Below are 25,541 nucleotides of genomic sequence, written 5' to 3' on the forward strand. Positions count from 1 at the left end.
TCGTTGTCGCTCAGTCTGGCGTTGAACTCCTGGCCTCTAGTGATCCTCCCACCTTGGCCTCCCCAGTGCTGGTGCACCACTGCACCCTGCTGATTGATCACTTTCAGTGTTGCAGAGTCTTTCACTGTGTAAAGGCAGGATCATAACTCACTGCAATCTCGACCTCCTGGGCTCAAGCAATCCTTCTGCCTCAGCCTCCTGAGTAGCTAGGACCATGTGCCACCATGCCTGGCTAATTTTATTTTATTTTATTATTATTACTTTTTAAAATATGCTGACTTTAGTTATTTACTTTTTTTTTTTTTTTTAAGATGGAGTCTCACTCTGCCGCCAGGCTGGAGTGCAGTGGTGTGATCTCGGCTCACTGCAACCTCTGCCTCCCGGGTTCAAGCGATTCTCCTGCCTCAGCCTCCTGAGTAGCTGGGATCACAGGCGTGCACCACCACGCCCGGCTAATTTTTTTTTTGTTTTTTGTTTTTGAGACAGTCTCACTCTGTCGTCGAGGCTGGAGTGCAGTAGCACTGTGTTGGCTCACTGCAACCTCCGTCTCCTGGGTTCAAGCAATTCTCCAGCCTCAGCCTCCCAAGCAGCTGGGACTACAGGCATCCACCATGACGCCTGGATAGATTTTTCTTTTTTTTTTTTTTCTTGAGACGGAGTCTGGCTCTGTTGCCCAGGGCTGGAGTGCAGTGGCGTGATTTCAGCTCACTGCAAGCTCCACCTCCTGGGTTCACGCCATTTTCCTGCCTCAGCCTCCCTGGTAGCTGGGACTACAGGTGCCCGCCACCACGCCCGGCTAATTTTTTTTACATTTTTAGCAGAGATGGGGTTTCACCATGTTGGCCAGGCTGGTCATGAACTCCTGACCTCAGGTGATCCACCCACCTCGGCCTCCCAAAGTGCCGTGATTACAGGTGTGAGCCACCGTGCCTGGCCACGCCTGGCTAATTTTGTGTGTGTGTGTGTGTGTGTGTGTGTACTTACTTATTTTTTTGAGACAGTGTGTCGCTCTGTCACCCAGGCTAAAGTGCAGTGGCGGGATCTCAGCTCACTGCAACCTCTGCCTCCCAAATTCAAGCAATTCTTCTGCCTCAGCCTCCTGAGTAGCTAGGACTACAGGCATGCACTGACACTCTTGGATAATTTTTTTTTTTGAGGTGGAGTCTTGCTCTGTCCCTCAGGCTGGATTGCAATGACGCGATCTCGGCTCACTGAAGCCTCCGCCTCCCGGGTTTAAATGATTCTCCTGCTTCAGCCTCCCAAGTAGCTGGGATTACAGGTGCACACCACCACACCTGGCTAATTTCTTTTCGCATATGTGTAGTTTTAGTAGAGACGGGATTTCACCATGTTGGCCAGGCTGGTCTCGAACTCCTGACCTCAGATGATCCTCCTGCCTTGGCCTCCCAAAGTCCTGGGATTACAGACATGAGCCACCACGCCCAGCCGAGGCTGAGTCTTTATCTTGGGGACTGGCCTGGGCATTGGAAGGTGTTCAGGAGCAGCCCTGGCCTCTGTCCACTAGATGTCAAGAGGACCCTCTCTTGTGACAACCAGAAATGTCCCTAGTCATTGCGAAATGTCCTTTAGGGGGCAAAATTACCTCCATTGAGAACCACTGGATAAGAACATGGAGTTTGAGGATGCACAAAAGGGAGTGATGTGGCTGGAGAGGGCAGCAGCGGTGACACACACAACATTCAGGCTCCATCAAGTCAGCTCTCCCCAGGGTGCTCTGGGCAGCCTCTTTCTGTCGGAACAGTTGCCACAGTTTGAATGTGTCCGTCGAAGTTCATGTGTTGAAAACAGTCGGCAGGGCGCGGTAGCTCACGCCTGTAATCCCAGCACTTTGGGAGGCCGAGGCAGGTGGATCACGAGGTCAGGAGTTCAAGACCAGCCTGGTCAAAATGGTGAAACCCTGTCTCTACTAAAAATACAAAAAAAAGTAGCCAGACATGGTGGCAGATGCCTGTAATCCCAGCTACTCAGGAGGCTGAGGCAGCGAATTGCTTCAACCTGGGAGGTGGAGGTTGCAGTGAGGCGAGATTGCGCCATTGCACTCCAGCCTGGGCAAAAAGAGCAAAATCTGTCTTAGAAAAACAAACAAACAAACAAACAAAATATATATATATATTTATACAAACACATACACACACATATATGGAGAGAGAGAGAGGTGGGGGTCCCACTATGTTGGCCAGGCTGACCTTGAGTGAGCTCCTGGCCTTAAATGATCCTCCCACCTCTGCCTCCCAAAGTGTTGGAATTACAGGCATGAGCCACTGTATTTGGCCTAATTTTTAATTTTTTTTGTGGAGACTAGGTCTCACTCTATTGCCCAGACTGGTTTCAAATTCCCGAGCTGAAGTGATCTGCCCACCTTGGCCTCCCAAAGTTCTGGGATTACAGGCATGAGTCACCGCACTGGCCTCAAGTGAATTTCGTTACATGCATAGATTGCTATTTGGACAATTATAAGAGGATTAAGTTTCATTGGTATCTCTGAAAGTCTGTGAACAGTAGCCTTAGAAATGGTAAGGAATTACCAGGTACTTCCACTTTCCATGTCTTAAATCACAAAATAAAATGACTGGCACTACAGGCAATCTGGTCTGTCCACTTATAACTGTCATTCACCTTAACTGAGGGTATTCTGTAGCATTCATCATCATTTGTCACAATACCTTTATTATTTATTTATTTATTCTGAGACAGAGTTTCACTCTTGTTGCCCAGGCTGGAGTGCAGTGGCTCAATCTTGGCTCACTGCAACCTCCATTTCCCAGGTTCAAGTGATTCTCCTGCCTCAGCCTCCCCAGTAGCAGGGGTTACAGGCGTGAGCCACAGCGCCTGGTCGGCTTGTCACACTAGCTTTATTATGTCTAAGTTTTGGTTAATGCTGTAACCTCCTGGACTCTGCAGCTATTCAGCTGCTGTTGCTTTGAGTATCTTCTAGTTTTGGGAATGCACCAAGCTCATTGACCACAGGGCCTTTGCCTAGGTTGTGTCCTTGGCCTGCACAGGCAGCCTCTCACCCTCCGGCCTCTCCTGCCCCTCTTGCCAGGCATCTGCCACAGGTGCCGCTATTTCCCATTTACTTGTGTCTTCCCTTAGGAGGACAAGGATGGGGTCAGCTTTGTTCATCATCTCAGTTCCCCCACCAACTTTTCCTCCCAGCACGCAGCCTGGCAGTGAATGCTGATTTGGGAGAATGAACGACTGATTCTATCGGTTGAACGTTTATTTTATATTTTATGATTTCATTTACTTATTTATTTTCGATACGGAGTCTCACTTTGTCGCCCAGGCTGGAGTGCAGTGGCGCGATCTTGCCTCACTGCAACCTCTGCCTCCCGGGTTCAAGCAATTCTCTATCTCAGCCTCCCAAGTAGCTGGGATTACAGGCATCTGCCACCATGCTTGGCTAAATTTTGTATTTTTAGTAAAGATGGGGTTTCACCATGTTAGCCAGGCTGGTCTTGAACTCCTGACCTTGTGATCCACCTGCCTCGGCCTCCCAAAGTGCTGGGATTACAGGCGTGAGCCACTGCGCCTGGCCAGTTATTTATTTTTTTGAGACGTAGTCTTGCTCTGTCGCCCAGGCTGGAGTGCAATGGCACGATCTCAGCTCACTGCAACCTCTGCCTCCCGGGTTTAAGCGATTCTCCTGCTTCAGCCTGTAGCTGGGATTACAGGTGTTACAGGTGCCCGCCACCATGCCTGGCTAATTTTTGTATTTTTTAGTAGAGACAGGGTTTCACCACGTTGGTCAGGCTGGTCTCAAACTCCTGACCTCGGGTGATCCACCCGCCTCGGACTCCCAAAGTGCTGGGATTACAGGCGTGAGCCACGGCGCCCGGCCTATTTTATTTTGAGACGGAGTCTCTCGTTCTGTCGCCCAGGCTGCAGTGCAGTGGTGCAATCTCGGCTTACTGCAACCTCTGCCTCCCGGGTTCAAGCGATGCTCCTGCCTCAGCCTCCCAAGTAGCTGGGATTACAGGCGCCCGCCACCATGCCTGGCTAATTTTTGTATATGTATATTTTTTGAGACGGAGTCTCCCTGTGTCGCCCAGGCTAGAGTGCAGTGGTGCGATCTCGGCTCACTGCAAGCTCGGCCCCCGGCGTTCACGCCATTCTCCTGGCTCAGTCTCCGGAATAGCTCGGACTACAGGCGTCCGCCACCACGCCGGGCTGATTTTTTTTGTATTTTTAGTAGAGACGGGGTTTCACCATGTTGGCAAGGATGGTCTCGAACTCCTGGCCTCAAGTGATCCGCCCTCCTCGGCCTCCCAAAGTGCTGGGATTACAAGCGTGAGCCACTGCGCCCAGCATTTTATTTTATTTTCGAGAAGGGGTCTGCTCTGTCGTCTAGGCTGCAGTGCGGTGGCATGATCTCGGCTCACTGCAACCTCTGCCTCCCCGGTTCAAGCGATTCTCCTGCTTCAGCCTCCCGAGTTGCTGGGATTACAGGCGCGCGCCACCACAACCGGCTAATTTTTTTTGTAGAGACGGGATTTCACAATGTTGGCCAGGCTGATCTCGAACTTCTGACCTCAGGTGATCCGCCCGCCTCGGCCTCCCAAGGTGCTGGGATTACAAGTGTGAGCCACCGCCCGCGGCCGGTAGAACATCTGAAGCTTCTAAAGCGAACTCTAAGGTTTCATTTGCACGAGGGTCTCGAACCACGCCAGGCTTCCAGGCGTCAGTGCCCAGTGCTTGGCATCTACTGATAGAAACCAGGAATGAGGGGCTGGAGGCGGAAACAGCTTGAAGAAAGAGGTAGAGGCCAGGGAGTGAGGACGGTGTCTCCTTTTCCTGGAAGTTGGTAATTCAGGCAGAAGGAAGTTGGATGAGCTTGCGGAACACCCGGGGGGCCAGTCGGCCCCGCTCCCGCATCCATCGCGGAGGCGCGGCCCCTTTAAGGCTCCCGGAAACGGTCCCACAGGACCGGAAGTGACCCTCTTTATTTCCCTTCCTCACGTGGTGCAGGCAGGAAGTGACGCGCGTGGCCCGGGAGCTGCGGTCGCAGAGGCCGACGGAGCCGGAGTCGCGGACGCCGCGGGGTCTCCGGGACAGGTGACCGGGGGGAGGGGGCCGGGAGCGCGCCCAGAGAAGGCGGGGCCTGAAGCCCCACGTGGCGGGGAGTGCGAACAGGCGCGGGCGGGGTGGGGAGCCGCCGGCGGGGGCGGGGTCGGAGTTCTCTGCGGGGGGCGGGGACAGGACGCCCACACGGGAAACTGGAGGGGCGCTGGCGGGGCGGGCGGTTGGGGGGGTGGGCAGGGTCGGGTCGGGGCGTGGCCAGAGCCTGGGCCGGCGGCTGTGGGCGGGACCTAAAAGTTGTGGCTGGACTGTGGGCGGGGCCATAGTGTTGCTTGTTCAGCTGTGTGGCGGGGCTCGGACGCCGGGCGGAAGCGCTGTGGGCGGGGCCAGAAAGTTTTACCTTACTGGAAGCGGGTCCAGATTGTTGGCCGGGACGTTGGGGGCGGACCCAGAGGCTGACGCAATGGCGGGGGCGGGGCCACAATGTAGTGGGTGAGCCAGGGGGCGGGGCCAGGGTGCTGGCGGGGAATGCTGGGGGTGGAGCGAGAAAGTTTCGTCTGAGCCACGGGCGCGGTCAGAGCGTTGGCCGGGAGGCGGGGAAGCGGGGAGTTGAGCCAGAACCCTGGGGAAGCCATGGGCGGGGCCAGATGCTGACGCAACGAGGTGTGGGAGGGAGTCAGGGGGCGTGTCCAGGAGGTTGGCCAGGCCAATCGGAGGCGGGGCCAGAGGGTTGACTGGGCGGGCCGGGGGCGGGGCTGGAATAATAATAAGAGATGGTAGGGGCGGGTCTAGGCTGTTGCCTGCGAGCCAGGAGGCGGGGAAAGAGCGTGGCTGGGAAAGTCGGTAGCGGGGCCACATTAATGGCCCATGGGTGGGGGCGGGGCCAGAAAGTTTTTTCCCGAGCCGTGGGCGGGGCCAGAGCGGTTTCCAGGATGTCGGGGACGTGGCCCTGGCATTCCCAGCCGGATTGAGGCTGGAGCTTTGCACAGAAAATCTGGGGCGGGCATGGGTAGTTTTGTCCTTGTTGGGGCGGGTGGAGTATTCAGTGGGGCAAAACGCCAGTTCCAGGAAGCCTCGCCAGTGAGTTCTGGGCCTGTGTGCAGAACCCTTTCGGGGGAGGCGGGAGGCTGTCGACCTTCCGTAGGGCGCTGGAGACGGGACTAGGACGTCCCTGAGGAAGGCGCGGGCTTGGAATGTTCTCTGAGAGCTTGGGCAGCCAATAAGAGTGGGGTTCGGACTTTCTTTGAGCGTGGGATTGGGAATGTTTCTGAACCTTACCTGGTGGAGCTAGAATATTCGCCTGGATATGAGAGGCACCAGGATGAGCACAGGGAGGTGGGTCTGGAACTTTCTTTTGCAGGCTGGTTGGAGGGGTTGTAGTTGGAACTCTCTTGAGATAGGGAACCCGGGCTAACACTCATACCACAGGGTGTGGCGGCTGGACTAGAATCAGCATTTGGAGGAGAGCAGTGTTGGATACTTAAGCAGTGGGTGGGGGCCAGACCAACCCCAAGGTGGGTTTGACTAGATCGTTTACATGGGAACTGGGTGAGTCCACAAAGATCATGAAAGGGCTGAGTCTGAATTTCTATGGAGAAGATGGAGGTGGCAGTTGAAAGGAGGGAGAGTGAGGGCTAGAATTCTCTTGGGGTACAGGGTTTTTTGTGTATGGCTGTGAGGATCCCACAGTATGTTAGAGGGTGAAGTAGGTTGGGGGGCCATTGGCCTTTGTCCTTCTTTTCCCTCTGCCCCCAGGAACCCTCAGTGCTGCGTCTAGATTCTGCAGGGGAGGTTTGCTGGGACCTTGGCTCCGCCCAGCCAGCGAAATGGTGAGGCTGAAAAATGGGGTCTCTAGAATCTGAGTTTTGGGGAAGGGGGCTTGGGAGGATGGGATCCATGGGGGCAGACTCTCAGACCCTGGGGGAAAGTCCCTGGTATGGATGGAGGTTTTTCCTTCCATCCCTCAACTGCCTCCCGGTCTCAGGCAGCCACACTCGATTTGAAATCAAAGGAGGAGAAGGATGCTGAGTTGGACAAGAGGATCGAGGCTCTTCGGCGGAAGAATGAGGCCCTCATCCGGCGCTACCAGGTGCCCTAGCCCCGCCCTGGGAGACCCCATCCCCTCTCTTCCCCGCAGTGAGTTTTTCTCACCTCTCCCTTCCTTAAAACCTTTTCATGGCTCCCCATCACTGTCAGGATAAAGGCCAAAGGCTTTAGCCTGACATCCCTTCTTTCATTCCATTATTCATTCATTCATTCATTTGTTCACAAATATTCCCCAAGATCTTTACCAGCCCCAGTGCTGAGTGGTGCTGGGGATATAGCTGTGACTGAGACAGACCCAGGCCTGCCCCCGCCAGGGTCCACCGTCTAGTCAGGGAGACAGCCCTGTCCTCAGGGATGCCCCAGAGCAGACAAGTCTGGAATCAGGAAATTCAGGGGTCTGTGGGAGTCCAGAGGAGGCTCCTGACCCAGCCTTGGGGATATCAGGGAGGGCTTCCTGGAGGAGTGGACTCTGAGGCTTGAGTGGTGAGTAGACAATAGCCAGTTGAAAAGGAGAGGGGAACATGTTTCAGGCAGAAGGAACAGTTTGTGCAAATGTTGGAAGCAAGAGAGAGCTTGGAGCTTCAAGTTGGAGGGTTGGTTAGGAGAGAATTGACCTGGGCAGGTCAGCAGGGGCCAGGCTGTGCTAGGCCCTGAATGCCACCAGGATGAGTTTGAACTTTGTCCTGAGGGCACTGGGGAGCCAGGGAGAGCCTTGAGCAGGGGTGGGACCGGTCAGAATAGCTGTTTAGGAAGACGCCTCTGGGTGCTGTGCGGTGGTGGGTGCGAGGAGGTGATACTGGAACCCAGAGACCAAGGAGGAAGCTGGGGCTGGAACCCTAGTGGGAGAGGAGGTACCTGGCTCAGGGCAGGGCTGTTGAGAGGGACTCAGTTACTGATGGGCAGTTCAGGGCAGGGGGAGGAAGAGGGAGGATTTAGGACAAGGCTGCTGAGTAGGTGATGTGGCTCTCCCTGAGATGGGATCTGGGAGGTGGCATGGGTTTCATTTATTCATTCTTCATGTATTCATTCATTTTAAAAAAGGCATATTGAATTTCCCTTGTGGGCCAGGCAGCGTTCTAGATTTGGGATACATGTCAGTGACATACATCACTGAAAGCAGACAGACATTCCTGTCCCCAGGCAGATTCTGCCGTAGTGGAGGAAGCAGACAGTGAGCGAGACGCATATGGTGCTGGGTGCAAATGGGATGAGAACAGAGAGGGTGGCAGGGGAGCTGGTTTCCACAGGGCGCTCAGGGAAGGCCTCACGAGAAGGCAGCATTGGAGCAGAGACCTACAGGAGGTGAGGGGTTGGAGGGTCTCTGGGAAAAGTATTCCTGGCAGAGGGATCCGCTGGCGCAAAGCCCCTGAGGCAGGTTTCAGCCTGGTATGTTCTGGGAATAGCAAGGAAGCCGGAGTGATCGTGGGGAGAGGGTGAGAGATGAGGTCGGGGAGGTACCAAGGCCAGACCCCACGGGTCCCACAGGCTGTGGGGAAGGCTGTTACTCAGAGGGGCACCACAGGAACGTTCTGAGTGGGGCTGCAACGTGCTGAGGTTTGAGGGATATGAGCAGCCTTCTTGTTCAGAGTCCAGGAGAGAGGCCTGGGCTGGGGCCAGACTTAGGAGGAGTTCAGGGGTCTGGGAGTCCGTCTGGCAGACAGGGCACCTGATGCTTCCCTACCCCGGGTGTCTGCTCCTAGGAGATTGAGGAAGACCGTAAGAAAGCTGAACTTGAGGGAGTCGCAGTCACAGCTCCCCGAAAGGGCCGCTCAGTGGAGAAGGAGAACGTGGCAGTGGAGTCGGTGAGCTCGTCACTGGGGTGTGGGACCCTGAGGATGGGGAGGGGCAGAGGGTTGAGGCCTGGGACCCAGGAGCCCCCAGCTGTCCTGCACCAGTGGGTGGCCTCCATCCTGGCCGCATGCCTCCCTGCCCCAGTGACTGTATTTTCCCCATCTCCCCTCTTCCAGGAGAAGAACCTGGGTCCTTCCCGGAGGTCTCCTGGGACCCCTCGGCCCCCAGGGGCCAGCAAGGGGGGCCGGACTCCTCCACAGCAGGGAGGCCGGGCCGGCATGGGCCGAGCATCGCGCAGCTGGGAGGGCAGCCCCGGGGAGCAGCCTCGAGGAGGAGGAGCTGGGGGCCGTGGCCGGAGGGGCCGGGGCCGAGGTTCCCCTCACCCCTCTGGAGCTGGAGACACCTCAATCTCTGACCGTAAATCCAAGGTAGGAGCTAGGCAGCGCCTGGAGCCCTGGCTGAGGTTCTCTGTTGTCTGTTTCTGTTTTTCCCTCCTCTCAGATGCACATTTGTCCTGTGTGTCCATCTTTCAGTATCTCTCTCTGAGCCTTTGCATCTGGCTCTGTTTCTCTCTTCCTCCACCTCCTCCTTCTCCTCCTGCTCCCCCTCTTCTAGTTCCCCCTGTTCCTTCCCTCTCACGCCTAGAGCTCGCGTGTTTTTCCTTGTCTCTTTCTCTCCTACTCCTGCTCCCCGTCTTCTTGTTCCTCCTCGCCTTCCTTCCCTCCCGTCTCCTGCTTAGTGCTGCGTGTCCCTCCCTGTCCCTCTCTCTCTGTCTCCCTTTTTCTCGCTCTCTGGTGCATGCTTGCCCGCTCATCCTCTGTCCCCATCTCTCCTCCCTTTCTGGCACTGTGTGTCTGTCTGGTGGGCTCTGTCTATCTGGTGTGCTTGTGAGCACAGGCTCTGTGTGGCATTCTGTTTCTGTGTGTTTCTCTTGGTCCCCGGCTTTGGTTATGGGGAGCAGTGATTTTACTGTAACTACCTCACTCACCCCTGACGTGCAGGTCAGCAGGGTGGGAGTCTGTCTAGCTGAGTGGCTTACAGCCCACCGTGGACATGGGTTGAATCTGGTTCTGTGAGCTATCTGGCCTTGGGCAGCTCACTTCCCCTGTGAGCTTCTGGTTCTAGCACTTACACGGGAATAAGAAAATTCAAAAATTAGCCGGACGTGGTGGTGGGCACCTGTAATCCCAGCTACTTGGGAGGCTGAGGCAGGAAGATCACTTAAACCTGGGAGGTGGAGGTCACAGTGAGCCGAGATTATGCCACTGCACTCCAGCCTGGGCGACAGAATGAGACTCTGTATCAAAAAAAAAAAAAAAAAAAAAAAAAAAAAGGCTGGGCGCGGTGGCTCACGAGGCCTGTAATCCCAGCACTTTGGGAGGCTGAGGTGGGCGGATCACCTGAAGTCAGGAGTTCGAGACCAGCCTGGCCAACATGCTGAAACCCCATCTCTACTAAAAGTACAAAAATTAGCCGGGTGTGGTGGCACACGCCTGTAATCCCAGCTACTTAGGAGGCTGAGGCAGAATAATTGCTTGAAACTGGGAGGTGGAGGTTGCAGTGAGCCGAGATTGCGCCATTGTACTCCAGCCTGGACAACAAGAGTGAAACTCCGTCTCAAAAAAAAAAAATAATTAGACTTAAATTGGGCATGCCAAGCTGCTGTCACACAAAGACTCCAAAAATTTCACGACCTAAGTGGAGTAGGAGTTTATTTCTCCCTTGTATGCTGAGCCCTGCAGGGAGGTGGGTGGTCCAGGGGGTGAGGCCCTGCTCCATGATGTCACTCAGGGACCCAGGTTCCTGTGTTTTTTTTTTTTTTTCTTGAGACTGAGTCTCACTTTGTTGCCCAGGCTAGAGTGCAGTGGCATGATCTTGGCTCACTGCAACCTCCACCTCCTGGGTTCAAGCGATTCTTGTGCTTCAGCCTCCCAAGTAGCTGGGATTACAGGTGTGCACCACCACACCCGGCTAGTTTTTGTGTTTTCAGTAGAGATGGGGTTTCGCCATGTTGGCCAGGCTGGCCTTGAACTCCTGACCTCAGGTGATCCTACCACCTCGGCCTCCCAAAATGCTGCGATTACATGTGTGAGCTGCTGTGCCCGGCCTGGTTCCTGTTTTTGTTGCTTGGTGGCCCCTAGGTCCTGGTCATTGTCTGTGGTAAAAGCTGGGTTGCCGACATGGTTGCGGTTCAGTTCACAGGAAGGGGAAAGATGAGTCTGCTTTATCACTTTTGGTTATGTCCTGTTGGTGAGAACTTAGACACCTGGTCATACCTAACCTCAAAGGAGACTGGGAAATGAAAACGTTGTCTACAGCTGGCTGGCTATTTGCCCATCTAAAATTTTGTCACTAGCTTGGTTACTAGTAACATACTTGGAATGCTGGGTGCTGTGGTATGGGCTTGTGGTCCTAGCTACTTGGGAAGCTAAGGTGGGAGGATCGCTTGAGCCCAGGAGTTTGAGACCAGGCTGGGCAACAGAGTGAGACCCCATCTCTATAAAAATTTTAAAAATTAACTGGACGTGGTGGTGTGCCCCTGTGGTCCCAGCTACTTACTTGGGAGGCTGAGCCAGGAGGATCACTTGGGAGGCTGAGCCTGGGAGGTCAAGGATGCAGTGAGCTGTGAACACACCACTACATTCCAGCCTGGGCAACAGAGTAAGACCCTGTCTCAAAAAAAAAAAAAAATCAATAAATTTTTGCTACCATGGAAGGAAGAAGGGGAGAACGGATTGTGGTTGGTGGGGGTAGGTCACCTAACCATCTGCCAAGTAATTACTGTTATTACCACCACTATGATTGCGGCAACCTTGGTGTGCCAGGGCCCCCAGCACCCTGACACTGAACTCGCAGGTTCAGTGGTTTGCTAGAAAGATTCATGACTTAGATTTATCACAGTGAAAGAGATCACAAAGCAAAATCAGCAGGGGGCGGGGTACCTGGGCTGAGGTCTGGAGGAAACCCGGCATGAACTTCCAAGCGTCCTTTCCCTGTGGAGTCCCAGGGAATGCGCTGAATTCCTCCAGCACTGAATTGTGACAACATGTGGCTTACCAGGGATGCCCACGAGAGATTCAGCACTCCAGGTTTTTAATTGGGGGCTGGTTTATTTTTATTTATTGTATTTATTTAGTTTTTAAAATTTCTTTTTGTTTTTGAGATGGAGTTTCACTCTTGTTGCCCAGGCTGGAGTGCAGTGGTATGATTTCGGCTCACTACAACCTCCACCTTTTGGTTTCAAGCAATTCTCCTGTCTCAGCCTCCCAAGTAGCTGGGATTACAGGTGCCCACCACCATGCCCGGCTAACTTTTGTATTTTTAGTAGAGACGGGGTTTCACCATGTTGGCCAGGCTGGTCTCGAACTCCTGACCTCGTGATCCACCTGCCTCGGCCTTCCAAAGTGCTGGGAATACAGGCGTGAGCCACTGTGCCTGACCCGTTATTTTTATTTTTATTTTATTTTATTTTTTGAGACAGAGTCCTACTCTGTTGCCCAGGCTGGAGTGCAGTGGCACAATCTCGGCTCACTGCAACCTCCACCTCCTGGGTTCAAGTGATTCTCTTGCCTCAGCCTCCTGAGCAGCTGGGATTACAGGCGCCCACCACCATGCTTGGCTAATTTTTTTCCTATTTTTAGTGAGGCGGGGTTTCGCCATGTTAGCCAGCCTGGTCTCAAACTCCTGACCTCAGGCGATCCACCCACTTCGGCCTCCCAAAGTGCTGGGATTACAGGCGTGAGCCACCGCGCCCGGCCACTTTTAAAATTTTTTGTAGAGACAGGGTCTTGCTATGTTGCCTAGTCTGGCCTTGAACTCCTGGGCTCAAGCAATCCTCCTGCCTTGGCCTCCCAAAGTGCTTGGATTAGAGGTGTGAGCCACCATGTCAGCCTGGAGGCTAGTTTTGAATGCAGGCCCCTTCTGTCTGGTAGGTACTGAAATTCCAGACCCCCCAGTAGGAAGGCGAATGCAGCGTACAGCGTGTTGTTCGCATAGTCTAGGCCTGGCCAGCCAGCCTCATCAGTTCACTGCTGACCTGGAGCACGCTGAGAGCAAATGGTCAGATGCCAGCAGGCCAGTCCGAGGAGAGGAGCCTCAGGCCTGCTGGGCAGCCCGTCTCCTGCACCGGCAGCTTAATAGTTCTCCCTGAAGCTGGGTGTCCCTATCTTTATCCCCCCAGGAGTGGGAGGAGCGGCGCAGGCAGAACATTGAGAAGATGAATGAGGAGATGGAGAAGATCGCCGAGTATGAGCGCAACCAGCGGGTCAGTGGTGCGGATGTCCCCGAGGCAGGGCCGAGCTGCCTGGGCTGCAGGGAGCCCGCGCCAACCCCCTGCTCTGCTGCCTGCAGGAAGGGGTTCTTGAACCCAACCCAGTGCGGAACTTCCTGGACGACCCCCGGCGACGCAGTGGGCCCCTGGAGGAGTCTGAGCGGGACCGCCGGGAGGACAGCCGCCGGCACGGCCGCAACTGGGGGGGCCCCGACTTCGAGCGGGTGCGCTGTGGCCTTGAGCACGAGCGGCAGGTGGGTGTTGGCAATGAGGACACCCCGGGGCTCTCAGGGCTTTGATGGGGACTGCGCAGCAGGAACCAGACAGATCAGGGCCATGGGGCCTCTCCTTTTTTGTGCCACAGCACAGGACTTTTTTTTTTGAGACGGATTCTCGCTCTGTCACCCATTCTGGAGTGCAGTGGCACCATCTCGGCTCACTGCAGCCTTTGCCTCCTGGGCTCAAGCAATTCTTCTGCCTCAGCCTCCCGAGTAGCTGGGATTACAGGCAAGTGCCACCACACCTGGCTAATTTTTTCGTATTTTGTAGAGACGGGGTTTCACCATGTTGGCCAGGCTAGTCTTGAACTCCTGACCTCACGTGATCCACCTGCCTCGGCCTCCCAAAATGCTGGGATTACAGGCATGAGCCACTGTGCTTGGCCAGGATTTTAATTATTAAGGATTTATGGTATGTTTTGTTTCCTGCCAAGGTAAATCTCCCCTCATTGTTAATGACACCAGCATTTATGAGGCACCTACCACATGGCAGGTGCTGTGTGAGGGGTGGGGACCTGGCCTAGAAGAGGAGGCAGGGGCAGTGTCCTTGCACTTGGTGGTCCACCCCTAAATTGTCCGTCTGTTGGTTCTTCTGTCAGTACCACCTGGCTCTAGTTGTTACAGCTTTGTGGTATGTTTGAGGGTTTTCTTGTTACTAACAGTATTGTTTACTGGGCACTTACTATGTGCCAGGTACTGTTTTAGGTGCTGAGGATAAGAGGTTTTTTTTTTTTTTTGAGATGGAGTCTTGCTCCATCGCCCAGGCTGGAGTGCAGTGGCGTGATCTTGGCTCACTGCAAGCTCCGACTCCCGGGTTCACACCATTCTCCTGCCTCAGCCTCCCCAGTAGCTGGGACTAAGGTGCCCACCACCATGCCCAGCTAATTTTTTGTATTTTTAGTAGAGATGGGGTTTCACCATGTTAGCCAGGATGGTCTCGATCTCCTGACCTCGTGATCTGCCCGCCTCAGCCTCCCAAAGTGCTGGGATTACAGGCGTGAGCCACCGCGCCCGGCGGGAGAAGAGTTTGGAGGCAGAGCCCCTGCCTTGATGAGGTTTCTTCTGGTGGGAGCTGAGTAAATGAAAATATAGTGAGATGTGAGGTCCTACCAAGTGTTGTGGAGAAAAATCCAGCAGCTGAGGGGACAGAAGGATGCTACTTAGGAGATCTGAGAGGGCCTCTGTGAGGAGGTGCCACCTGAGCCTAGTTGATTGTGATCTCTGCCTTGTCATCGCTTCCCTGTGTGATCCTGAGCAAGTGGATGTGCCTCGGGGCTTAGGGGCGGGGTGGGGTGCGGGACAGCACCCTGACTCCCTGTGGGCTGGGGGGCAGGGCCGCCGAGCTGGCCTGGGCAGTGCTGGAGACATGACGTTGTCCATGACGGGCCGGGAGCGGTCGGAGTACCTGCGCTGGAAGCAGGAGAGGGAGAAGATCGACCAGGAGCGGCTGCAGAGGCACCGCAAGCCCACTGGCCAGTGGCGGCGCGAGTGGGATGCCGAGAAGACCGATGGGATGTGAGTCTCCTCCCCGCTCCTCTCCCTGTGTGGCACGTTGACCTTGGCCCTGACTTCTAAGTCCTATGCCTCTCTCTGGTTTTTCCTGCTGTGTATGAGTGAGTGACTGCCAAGTATCCTGAGATGCCGTGGACCAGCTGCTGGAGCTCAGCGGCACGTGAGAGCATTTCTGGTTTTCTTTTTTTTTTTGAGATGGAGTCTCGCTCTGTCGCCCAGGCTGGAGTGCAGTGGCGTGATCTCGGCTCACCGCAAGCTCTGCCTCCCAGGTTCACACCACTCTCCTGCCTCAGCCTCCCGAATAGCTGGGACTACAGGCGTCTGCCACCACGTCCAACTAATTTTTTGTATTTTTAGTAGAGATAGGGTTTCACCGTGTTAGCCAGGATGGTCTCAATATCCTGACCTTGTGATCTGCCTGCCTTGGCCTCCCAAAGTGCTGAGATTACAGGCGTGAGCCACCGCGTGGCCGAGCATTTCTGGTTTTCTTTTTGTTTTTGGAGACAGAGTCTAGCTCTGTCGCCCAGGCTGGATGGAGTGCAGTGGGAGGATCTCAGCTCACTGCAACCTCCGCCTCCCGTGTTCAAGCAATTCTCCTGCCTCAGCCTCCTGAGCAGCTGGGGTGAGAGGATTTCTTCTGTGTTCATGGGTATGCTGGGCTCAGCTGATCCAGGCTGGACGCTAAGCTGTGGGTCCCGCTGGGCTTGGCTTCTTGCAGCAGGGTGAATTCACTCTGCGCCAGGGTGTTCATTCTGCTGTCCAGGCTGAGGGCAGCAGCTGCCTGGGGAGCACTTGCCCTGACATGGGCAGATGCACAAGCAGGCACACTTCCCAGTTGTGTTCGCCAGCACACCCCGCCTCACTGGGGCGGGGAAATAAGCTCTGCCCACTCCAGTGGATAGGAACACCGGTGGCGGCAGGGACATCAGTTCCAACGCAGGGAGGGCGTGAAGGCTGTTTAACAGCGATTAGACCTTTGCATCCTCCCGCCAGCCTGACCTGTCCCCAGCAACTCAGATCCCTGAATGTCTCCATGCCTCACCATCACCTTTTTTTTTTTTTACTTTTTTTTTGAGACGGAGTCTCGCACTGTTGCCCGGGCTGGAGTGCAGTGATGTGATCTTGGCTCACTGCAACCTCCGCCTCCTGGGTTCAAGCGATTTTCCTGCCTCAGCCTCCTGAGTAGCTGGGATTACAGGCATGTGCCACCACATCCAGCTAATTTTTTGTAATTTTAGTAGAGGTGGGGTTTCACCATGTTGGCCTGGCTGGTCTTGAACTCCTGACCTCATGATTCGCCCACCTCAGCCTCCCAAAGTGCTGAGATTACAGGTGTGAGCCACCGCGCCCGGCACCACCACCTTCTTATCCCAGTGGCACTGTTAACCTCAAGTTTGACTTTGTCCCCCGATTCAGTCAGACTTAAAGCAAAGCCCTCATTGCATCATCGTCATGGGGACCAACTTCCATAACCAAGAAGGAGAAGGTTCTGGAAGAGCCGATAAATAGCAGTATTTAAAGATCAGCAACTGTAGGTTTTACCTCATCCCCCATTCTTTCCTGTGTTGAAAGTTTTCATTCACCTATAACTTGTTTTTTGCCTTTGGCTAAGGAGGATTTTGTCTGTTTGCCCAGTGGTCGGGAAGCATTTTGTTGTGGATTGTGAACCAAGCCTGTGCGAGTGTGAGAAATAATTTGCACAGATACTATAGCTGATCTTCCTGAGGAGGAGGCAGCTGGGCTTTTGGGGAGATGTTCTCAGCATTCACAATGAGAAAGTATTTGTTTTTCTTGTGTGTCCTAAAAGCAGTTTGCAACAAGTCTGATGAATAATGTTTGTGTGGGCCGGGTGCAGTGGCTCATGTCTGTAATCCCAGCACTTTGGGAGGCTGAGGCAGGTGGATCACGAGGTCAGGAGATCAAAACCATCCTGGCTAACACGGTGAAACCCCGTCTCTACTAAAAATACAAAAAATTAGCCGGGTGTGGTGGTGGGCGCCCTGTAGTCCCAGCTACTCGGGAGGCTGAGGCAGGAGAATGGTGTGAACCTGGGAGGTGGAGCTTGCAGTGAGCCGAGATCGCGCCACTGCATTCCAGCCTGGGCGACAGAGAGAGACTCCGTTTCAAAAAAATAATAATAATAATAATAATAATGTGTGTCTGGGCCAGGCGCGGTGGCTCATGCTTGTAATCCCCACAATCCCAGCACTTTAGGAGGCCAAGGCTGGAGGACTGCTTGAACCCAGGAGGTTTGCAGTGAGCTGTTATGATGCCACTGCACTCCAGCCTGGACCACAGAGCAAGACCCTATCTCTAAGAAAAAAAAATGCATGGTGTCTTGCTTTCATCAGCATATATTTGAGTCCTCCATGTCATGGAAGGTTCTAGGTGATACAGCAGCAAACAAAACATTTCTGCCTTTTTGGAACTAAGAGTGTAGTGGGCAAGGTGGGTAATTAAGAGGTCTAATGTTAGGCCCAGAAGGATAATGATGCAGAGTAAGCAGCCAGGGTGGAGGTTAGAATTTTAGACTTAGATAATCTGTGTAATAATATTATCTTTTTTTTTGTTTTTTTGAGACTGAGTCTTGCTGTGTTGCCCAGGCTAGAGTACAGTGGTGTGATTTCAGCTCACTTCAACATCGCCTCCTGGGTTCAAATAATTCTCCTGATTCAGCCTCCCGAGTAGCTGAGATTACAGGTGCCTGCCACCAAGCCCGGCTAATTTTTGTATTTTTAGTAGAGATGGGGTTTCACCCTGGTCTCGAACTCCTGGCCTCAGGTGATCCGCCCACCTGGACTCCCAAAGTGTTGGGATTACAGGCGTGAGCCACCGTGCCCGGCCCTAATATTATCTTAGCTGGGGGTTCGGGAAGGCCTCTGAGCAGAGCCGTGAAAGGAGGTGAGGGAGTGAGCCAGTGAAAAACGTGGGAAGAACGTTCCAGGAGCAGGCGCTAAGGCCCTGAGGCAGGAGCTAGGTGTGGTGGAAGAGCCTGCTTAGCGGGAGAGGTGAGGGAGACTGGTGGGAAAGGTCAGATAGGGAGTTGTGGGTCATGTACTTGGGCAAGGGTCTGTGGTGATCCCCCCAAATTTTTGTTTTGGCGCCCACATTCTGAATCTTTTTGTATTTGTCACTATGCTGTCAAATTTGCCTCTTGCCCATCACCTGGTCCTATCCTTTGTTTTTTTTTTTTGAGATAGGGTCTCCCTCTGTCACCCAGGCTCGAGTACAGTGGCTTGATTACTGCTCACTGCAGCCTTGACCTCCCAGGCTCAAGTGATCCTCCCTCCTCAGCCTCCCGAGTAGCTGAGATTACAGGCATGCGCCACCACGCCCAGCTAATTTTTGTATTTTTTGTAGAGGTGGGGCTTCGCCATGTTCACCACGCTGGTCTTGAACTCCTGGGCTCAAGCGATCTGTCTGCCTCAGCCTCCCAGAGTGCGGGGATTACAGGCTTGAGCCACCATGCCCGGCCCTGTCTTACTTCTAGTGTCTCCTGTCTGGTTGACCGTCTGTCTCTGATCCGATTTCTGACCCTGACCTCTCCCATCTTCTTGATCCTCTTGTTACCCTGTTCCCCCAGCTGCCCGCTCACCCGTTATCTTTCCCCCAGGTTCAAGGATGGCCCAGTCCCTGCCCATGAACCATCCCACCGCTATGGTGAGTGGGTGCCCTTGGATGAGCCGAGGCTCGGTCTGGGAGTCAGGGGTGGTGTGTGCCACACCTTCCCTTCCCGATGACACCTGCGTTCTGTTGCAGATGACCAGGCCTGGGCCCGGCCCCCGAAGCCCCCTACTTTTGGGGAGTTCCTGTCCCAGCACAGAGCTGAGGCCAGCAGCCGCAGAAGGAGAAAGAGCAGTCGGCCCCAGGCCAAGGCAGCGCCCAGGGCCTACAGGTGGGGCACCCCTTCTGCGGGCTTGCACACCCCCAGGGCTCTCCGCAGGGCGTTCTCTTCTTTGGCTTGCTGTGAAGGTGTGGGTACATCTGTCTGTCCCTGTCTTTGTCTTGGCCCTGTCTATCTCGCAGGTCCGTGGTTTGAGGGGCTTGGGATCTGGCTCTTGGTTTTACCCTCATCTGTCCCCTTTCTGCCGTCACCCATCTCCTCTCCTGCTACCTGCCCCACTTTCGTTCTGTCCTTGACACCTGGGGACACACATCCGCCATTCCCTCAGCCCTCCACCATGCCAGATGCTCTGGGCAGCTCCTCCCTAGGGAGGGTGGAGGCAGGAAGCCCCTTCCTCCTGTCTGCTCTCCACCCAGGCATCACCCCTCCCTCTGTTCCCTCTAGTGACCATGATGACCGCTGGGAGACAAAAGAAGGGGCAGCATCCCCAGCCCCTGAGACTCCACAGCCTACTTCCCCCGAGACTTCCCCCAAGGAGACACCCATGCAGGTGAGGCTGGGCTGTGGTTCAGGGCACGGGCCTGGGGTGGGGGCTCAGGACCTGTGCCTTGCCCTGACTTGCCTGTGTCCCCAAAGCCACCCGAGATCCCAGCTCCTGCCCACCGGCCTCCTGAAGACGAGGGGGAAGAGAATGAGGGGGAAGAGGATGAAGAATGGGAGGACATAAGTGAGGATGAGGAGGAGGAGGAGATCGAGGCGGAAGAAGGTGATGAGGAGGAACCAGCCCAAGACCACCAAGTCCCAGAGGCTGCCCCCACCGGGATCCCCTGCAGTGAGCAGGCCCACGGAGTCCCCTTCAGTCCGGAGGAGCCCCTGCCGGAGCCCCAGGCCCCTGGCACACCTTCCAGCCCTTTCTCACCACCCAGCGGCCACCAGCCTGTGTCCGATTGGGGTGAAGAGGTGGAGCTGAATTCTCCCCGGACCACCCACCTGGCTGGCGCCCTCTCTCCGGGTGAGGCCTGGCCTTTTGAGAGTGTATGAAGCTGGCTGCCTGTGTGTGTGTGCGCGCGCGCGCTAGAGGGGTGTGGCTGGTGGGGGACCCTTGGGGCTGGGCCCTGGGACCCAGTGTGCCCCACAGCCCTGTCGGCTGGGGGGGTGGCGCAGCCCATGCTCTTCTGTACTGTCATGCCCGTCTCTGGAATGTCCACTCCCAGAGCCTGCCCCAGCCCTTTGAGCCCCCTCCCCAATAAAGAATTCACATCCTCCAATGACATTCCCCCAGGTGTGTCCTTGAACCCCCTTCAACTCCCCCTGGGCCTTCTCTCTTGGGGTGGGGAGATGTCAGGCGGGAAAGGGGGCTTGACTGGGACTCCCCTTCCCTAGGAGGTGGCCAGTCAGCCCCTGCCTTCCCGGAGAGTGGGCCCAGCCTCCGAGGAACCCAGAAAGCTGAAGAGGAAGGGTCTGAGGCAACTCCAGGTGGGGGAGTGCATGGGGCATGGGATGGAGGCCGCTTCTTCCTCTTTCTCTGGGGCTGAGGGGCAGAGGGCTTGGGGGGAGTGGGGTGAGTGTGTGTAGGTAGCAGTTGGACCATAGAGGTGAGGTGAAAAGGGGGAGCTCGGATAGGGATGGGGGGCTGGAGCCGGGTGGCAGGGGTGGGGCAAAGGGGCAACTTTATGGGCCAAGCCAATAGGAATTTGGTATGGAGGTTGAGGAGGTGGGGTTAAGGAAAGGATTAGAATTTTGGAGTCGAGCTCAGGGGTTTTGGAAAGCACTGGTTTAAGAGTAATGGGGTGTGGATCGGATGCCTTGGCTCATGCCTGTAATCCCAGCTAATTGGGAGGCGGGAGGATCGCTTGAACCTGGGAGGCGGAGGCTGCAGTGAGCCGAGATCGCTCCACTGTACTCCCACCTGGGCGACAGAGCAAGACTCCGTCTCAAAAAAGGTGGTTGGCGTTGGTGTACTAGGGCAGGAGCTATAGGCAGACTTCGAAATTTGAACTGGCTCGAAAAGGGCAAAGAGATGGGCAAGGGCAGAAAACTGGATTTAACTGTGGCTGGGATTAGCGTTCTGAGGTGCAACCTAGTGGGGCAAATTAGAATAGACATGCGGACCCGATCAGCATTTTGGGACCGAGGAAGTGCGAGCAAGAGGCCAAGCCCCTCTCCACCTACACTCCGTAAGAGTAAGATTTCGAATCTCAGATGGCCTCCCCTTCCCCCAGAGTGGGATTAGGATTGGGGGGGCAGAGCCAAGGAAGGACTGGTTAGAATAGCAGGCGTTGGCGAAGGAAAGGGGAGGGCGGGTCCTCTAGGACTGGCGGGGGTGGGAGAGGACAGTTTGCAGCCTTGGGTGGCGCGGGGGCCCAGACGCTCTGTCTTGGGCCACTTGTTGTTCGGGAGCCAGATCTCGCCACACCCGCGTTTCCTCGATTGTAAACGGTTATGTTGGGAGTGTTTGCTGCTGCGTGGGTCCGCTGAGAGGATTAGTCTGGGCCCCGTAAACCGCTTAGCGCCAAGCCTGCTGTGGCAAGGGCTCGAACTGGATGAGAGGCGTGGCTAGACGGGGGAGGGGTCCTGGGCCGGGGGGGAGGTGGGAAGACTGCTCCCCTCCGCTGACTCAGCCCCTTCTCTCCTCAGAGGCAGGCCCCGAAGGCCAGGAGACGGCGGAGATCACCGACTTCCAGAGGGTGCGTTTCTGCAAGGTGGTGGCGGCCCCTCCGCCGCCGGGGGCCGCTCGCTGACCGCGCCCGCCGGACCGCGGCCTCCGCGCTCTGCACTAACCTCCCACCGCCTCGCTCCTCTGTCCTCTGCTTCTGCCACACTCCAGCCAGGAGAGGGTTAAATCTAAGGGGGGAGGAGCCAGGGTCTGCGAGCCGGACGGGGCCAGGGCAGTAGTCGGGTGCAGGCCCCACCAACGGGGGACGTCATGGCACTGGGACGGCTGGGACGCTTCCGCGTTAGTCTCCCATGGAGGCCCTGGGCGGCTCGAGCTAGTCTTCAGGCCGAATCTCCCGCCTCCAGGATTGCATCCGAGGCCTGGCAGCCGGTGACTCTTCCGAAGGGCTTGAATTACTCGGGCGCCAGCCCTGTCGTATTAAACGCAGTGCTTCCGCTCACCCTTGAACTGTGTTTCTGTAGGGGGCAGGCTGGGTCGCTGTGCTTGGCGGGCTTTTCTGTGGCGGAAGAGGCGGAAGGAAGGGGTCTTCCTCCACCCTTCTGATCCGTCTTCCCTCCCCCCTCCCGCAGGCCTCCCCGAATTCCTGAAGACGCTGCTGGGAGGGGACTGAAGCTTCCCCGCCTTGATGGGGAGGGGGCGTGAGGAGGGGTTTATCTGGATTTCCAGGCTGTGTTCTTTCTACCCCAGAGCCTAGTCTGGACCCCTTGGCTCTAGGGAGAGGGAAAAGCTGACCGTTGGGGAGGAGCTGGGAGAAGGGGCGCGATTGCGGTGAGGGGCGGAGCTGGAACCTCGGGGCCTGAGGTGCTGAGGATACCTGAAAGCGGGCTGAGAGTGTGCTGGAGGAGGCGGGTCCCGCGGGGGCGGAGCTAGGCTGCCTGGGCGGGGCCGGAATCCTGACAGGCGGAGTTAGAGCGGGGGGCGGGGTCAGCGCGCGCGGGTGGGGCTCTGGCCATGGGCATGGGGCGGGGCCGTCAGCGGGGGCGTGGTCGGGGTGTCGCGCGGGAACCCGCGGGGGAGGAGAGCGGGGATTCCGGAACTAGAGTGTGGGAGCCAGAGGCCGTAGCGGGCAGGGCTCGAGCACTGGAGTAGAGCAGTCCGACAGGTAGAGAGAGAAGTGAGACTGGCTGCGGCACAGGGCGGGTTAGGGCTTCAGGCAGGGCTTGAGCGGGACGAGGGGGCGGGCTCCGAGGCGGGCTAGATCCCTGGGCTGGATGAAGTCCGAGTCTGGGAAGAGAACCGTGTTGTGGCAGGAGGAGGCGGTGATTGGGGTGGTGGGGCTAAGCGCGGGGCCGGGGCTGGAGCGAGGGGGGCGGGGTAGCACCTCCGCCTGTCGGTGGTGGGGCGGAGGCTGGAGGGGGTGGGCCTAGGATGCGGAGGCGGCAGCTCGCGTGGGGGCGTGACCATGCCTGCCGGGGGCGGGGCCGGAGGCGGGCGGTTTAGAGAGCGGGGCGGTCCTGCGGGGTGGGGGCGGGGCCTGTGCGGGCTGCAGCGCGGAGCCGAGTGGGCTGCGGGGATGCGGGGGACCAGCTGTGTGGGCGGCGGCGCCGAGAGCCCCGGCGGCGCGGGGTTGAGCGAGGGCCCGCGGGGGCGCTGGCTGCGCTTGGCTCCGGTATGCGCCTACTTCCTCTGCGTCTCGCTGGCTGCCGTGCTGCTCGCCGTGTACTACGGTCTCATCTGGGTACCCACGCGGTCTCCCGCGGCACCCGCCGGCCCACAGCCCAGCGCGCCGTCCCCTCCGTGTGCTGCCCGCCCGGGCGTGCCGCCTGTCCCGGCGCCCGCCGCTGCCTCCGTCTCCTGCCTCCTGGGAGTCCCCGGCGGGCCGCGACCCCAGCTCCAGCTGCCGCTGAGCCGCCGCCGCCGCTACAGCGACCCTGACCGCCGTCCGAGCCGCCAGACACCCAGAGAGACGCCAGAGGCCGCGGAGGGGCGAGGACCCGGGTAACTCTCCCTTCCACCCCAACCCGGATCGCCAGCCCTCGAGAGCTCTGTGCTCCACGCCGAGGATGCGCCGTCTCTGGATTGGTCCGGCCTTCTTCCTAATGACATCGCTCAGCGTCTCTGGAGCCGTCATCCCGCGGAATGGGGGCCCAGGGGGTGTCAGCTCGGGGCCTTGCCTCTTGCAGCTACTCTGTGGTCAGGCCGGGTCCTCCACCATCAGGAAGATCCCATCCTGAGCTCTGTCTCCTGCCCCTCCTGCTGTGGGATGCTGAGCACAGAGCCCACAGCCCATCTGCCTCTTCACCTCCCTGAATCCGTGTCCATCTGCAATAAACCACAGCCTCGGCTGCCTCGTGCTGTGTCTGTCCTGTTGTCTGCAGAGATGCCTCCCCTCCCAAGTTTGTGTGGGAAAGACCTTCCTGGGGTGTGGCCTTTGTCTGTTTTGTCCCGGGTGGGCTGTTCCCCTTCCTTAAGGAGCTCTTCTTTTCTTGGAGTAGGGAGAAGAAGCTTAGCAGCAGCAGGGCCTTTGAAGGTCAGACAGTGGGAAGGGCTTCCCAGTTTTTTGTGTGCTTGGAGCAAAGGACAAATGTCTCTGGGGAGAAGCAGAGTGTCTGCCCTCGTGTTACAGCACAGGAGACAGGAGGGGTGGGGTGATTTAGGACAATAGCTGGGGTTCTGGGAATTGCTGTTGGTGTAATTATCATGTCAGGGACAGAGGCTGAATCACCCAGGGATCTCAGTTGGCTGCCGAGAGGGAACGATGCTGGCCCACTTCCTGGGGTCAGAGAGATGAGAGTGGATGGCGGCGGCGGTGGTGTTGCTTCTCAGCCTGTCTGGAAATCTCAGAGCCAATGACCAAAGCGCTGTGCTGCCTTGGAAGACTGGTGCAGCCTCTCTGGCCTGGGGCGCTGCTAGGAAACCAAGGCCGGGAAACTGAGGTCTAGCTTCTGGGCAAGGAGTCCGAGGTGGGGAGGCCATGTTCCATCCTGGAAGACTGAGGCCTGGCTCTGGACAGGGCCTGGGATCTGACATGCAGGAAGCTGGTTCCTGTCCAGCCTCCCCGCTTGAGCTGGAGGCCTTCCCAGGAGAGTGAGGCTGAGCATCTTCTCCCACGCTGTGGCTCCTGGAGATCTGTGGAGGTGGTTAGGAAGGTCAGCTGCTCTGCTCACCTCCCCTTTACCCCACCACCACTCCCCAGAGGGTGGCTGTGAAGGGGAATCCAGGAAGCCAGCACTTCTTTATAGTCAGCATAGGTGATAGTTAGGGGCACTGACTGGGGCGAGACTACTCGGGTTCAAATTCCAGCTCCTCTCATTACAAACTGTGTGACTTTGGGCAGGTCACTCGACCTCTGTGTTTCTTTTTTTTTTTTTGAGATGGAGTCTTGCACTGTTGCCCAGGCTGGAGTGCAGTGGCATGATCTCGCTCACTGCAACCTCCGCCTTCTGGTTCAGGTGAGTCTCCTGCCTCAACCTCCCGAGTAGCTGGGATTACAGGTGCCCACCACCACACCCAGCTAATTTTTTTTTGTATTTTTATTTTTTATTATTTTTATTTTGAGAGAAGTCTCACTCTTGTCCCCCACGCTTGAGTGCAATGGCTCGATCTCTGCTCACTGCAACCTCCACCTCCCAGGTTCAAACAATTCTCCTGTCTCTGCCTCTCAAGTAGCTGGGATTAAGGCCCCTGCCACCACGCCCGGCTAATTTTTGTATTTTTAGTAGAGACGAGGTTTCATCATGTTGGTCAGGCTGGTCTCAAACTCCTGACGTAAGGTGATTTGCCCACCTTGGCCTCCCAAAGTGCTGGGATTACAGGCGTGAGCCACTGCACCCAGCCTTATAACTTATTTAAAATTTTTAAGCATTTTTTGTTTATTTGTTTAATAGAAATGGGGTTTCACACTATGTTAGCCAGGCTGGTCTTGAACTCCTGGGCTTAAGTGATTTTCCTACCTTGGCTTCCCAAAGCCCTGGAATTATAGGCGTGAGCCACTGTGCCTGGCCCTGCCTCTGTGGTTCTGTAGAATGAAGATGCTAATGGTACTTCTTCATAGACTTGCTCTGAGGAATAAATAAACTGGTGATCTGAAGCCCTGAGAACGATGTCACATGTTCTCTCTCTCCACCACCTCTGTCCCTCAGG

At 56.3% G+C, this 25,541-nt stretch overlaps 2 protein-coding genes across 7 annotated transcripts; both read left to right on the plus strand.

Annotated features, from left to right (window-relative positions):
* The first annotated feature begins 4,968 nt into the window (after positions 1-4,968).
* Positions 4,969-22,164, plus strand: CCDC9 (coiled-coil domain containing 9). Of its 6 annotated transcripts, XM_024351490.3 has the most exons (15): positions 4,969-5,076; positions 6,796-6,869; positions 7,025-7,129; positions 8,787-8,888; positions 9,054-9,305; positions 13,058-13,141; positions 13,228-13,401; positions 14,759-14,940; positions 18,551-18,597; positions 18,697-18,832; positions 19,226-19,331; positions 19,418-19,793; positions 20,165-20,257; positions 21,419-21,468; positions 22,028-22,164. In XM_024351490.3, exons 2-15 carry the CDS (start codon positions 6,867-6,869, stop codon positions 22,043-22,045), a joined length of 1,728 nt encoding a protein of 575 aa, XP_024207258.1. In that variant the 5' UTR covers positions 4,969-5,076; positions 6,796-6,866; the 3' UTR covers positions 22,046-22,164. The 6 variants fall into 6 exon arrangements, with proteins under 6 accessions (XP_024207258.1, XP_016791815.1, XP_016791818.1 ...); XM_016936326.2 differs by lacking the exon at positions 22,028-22,164 and having other exon boundaries at positions 21,419-21,897; XM_016936328.4 differs by lacking the exons at positions 4,969-5,076; positions 22,028-22,164 and adding an exon at positions 5,914-6,120 and having other exon boundaries at positions 21,419-21,897.
* A 696-nt stretch (positions 22,165-22,860) lies between these two features.
* INAFM1 (InaF motif containing 1) lies at positions 22,861-23,748 on the plus strand. The gene has a single exon (XM_024351491.3). The coding sequence runs from the start codon at positions 22,861-22,863 to the stop codon at positions 23,398-23,400; it is 540 nt and encodes a 179-aa protein (XP_024207259.1). The 3' UTR covers positions 23,401-23,748.
* The last annotated feature ends 1,793 nt before the right edge of the window (positions 23,749-25,541 follow it).

This window comes from Pan troglodytes, chromosome 20 (assembly GCF_028858775.2).
Source record: "Pan troglodytes isolate AG18354 chromosome 20, NHGRI_mPanTro3-v2.0_pri, whole genome shotgun sequence".
In the NCBI taxonomy this organism is placed as follows: domain Eukaryota; kingdom Metazoa; phylum Chordata; class Mammalia; order Primates; family Hominidae; genus Pan; species Pan troglodytes.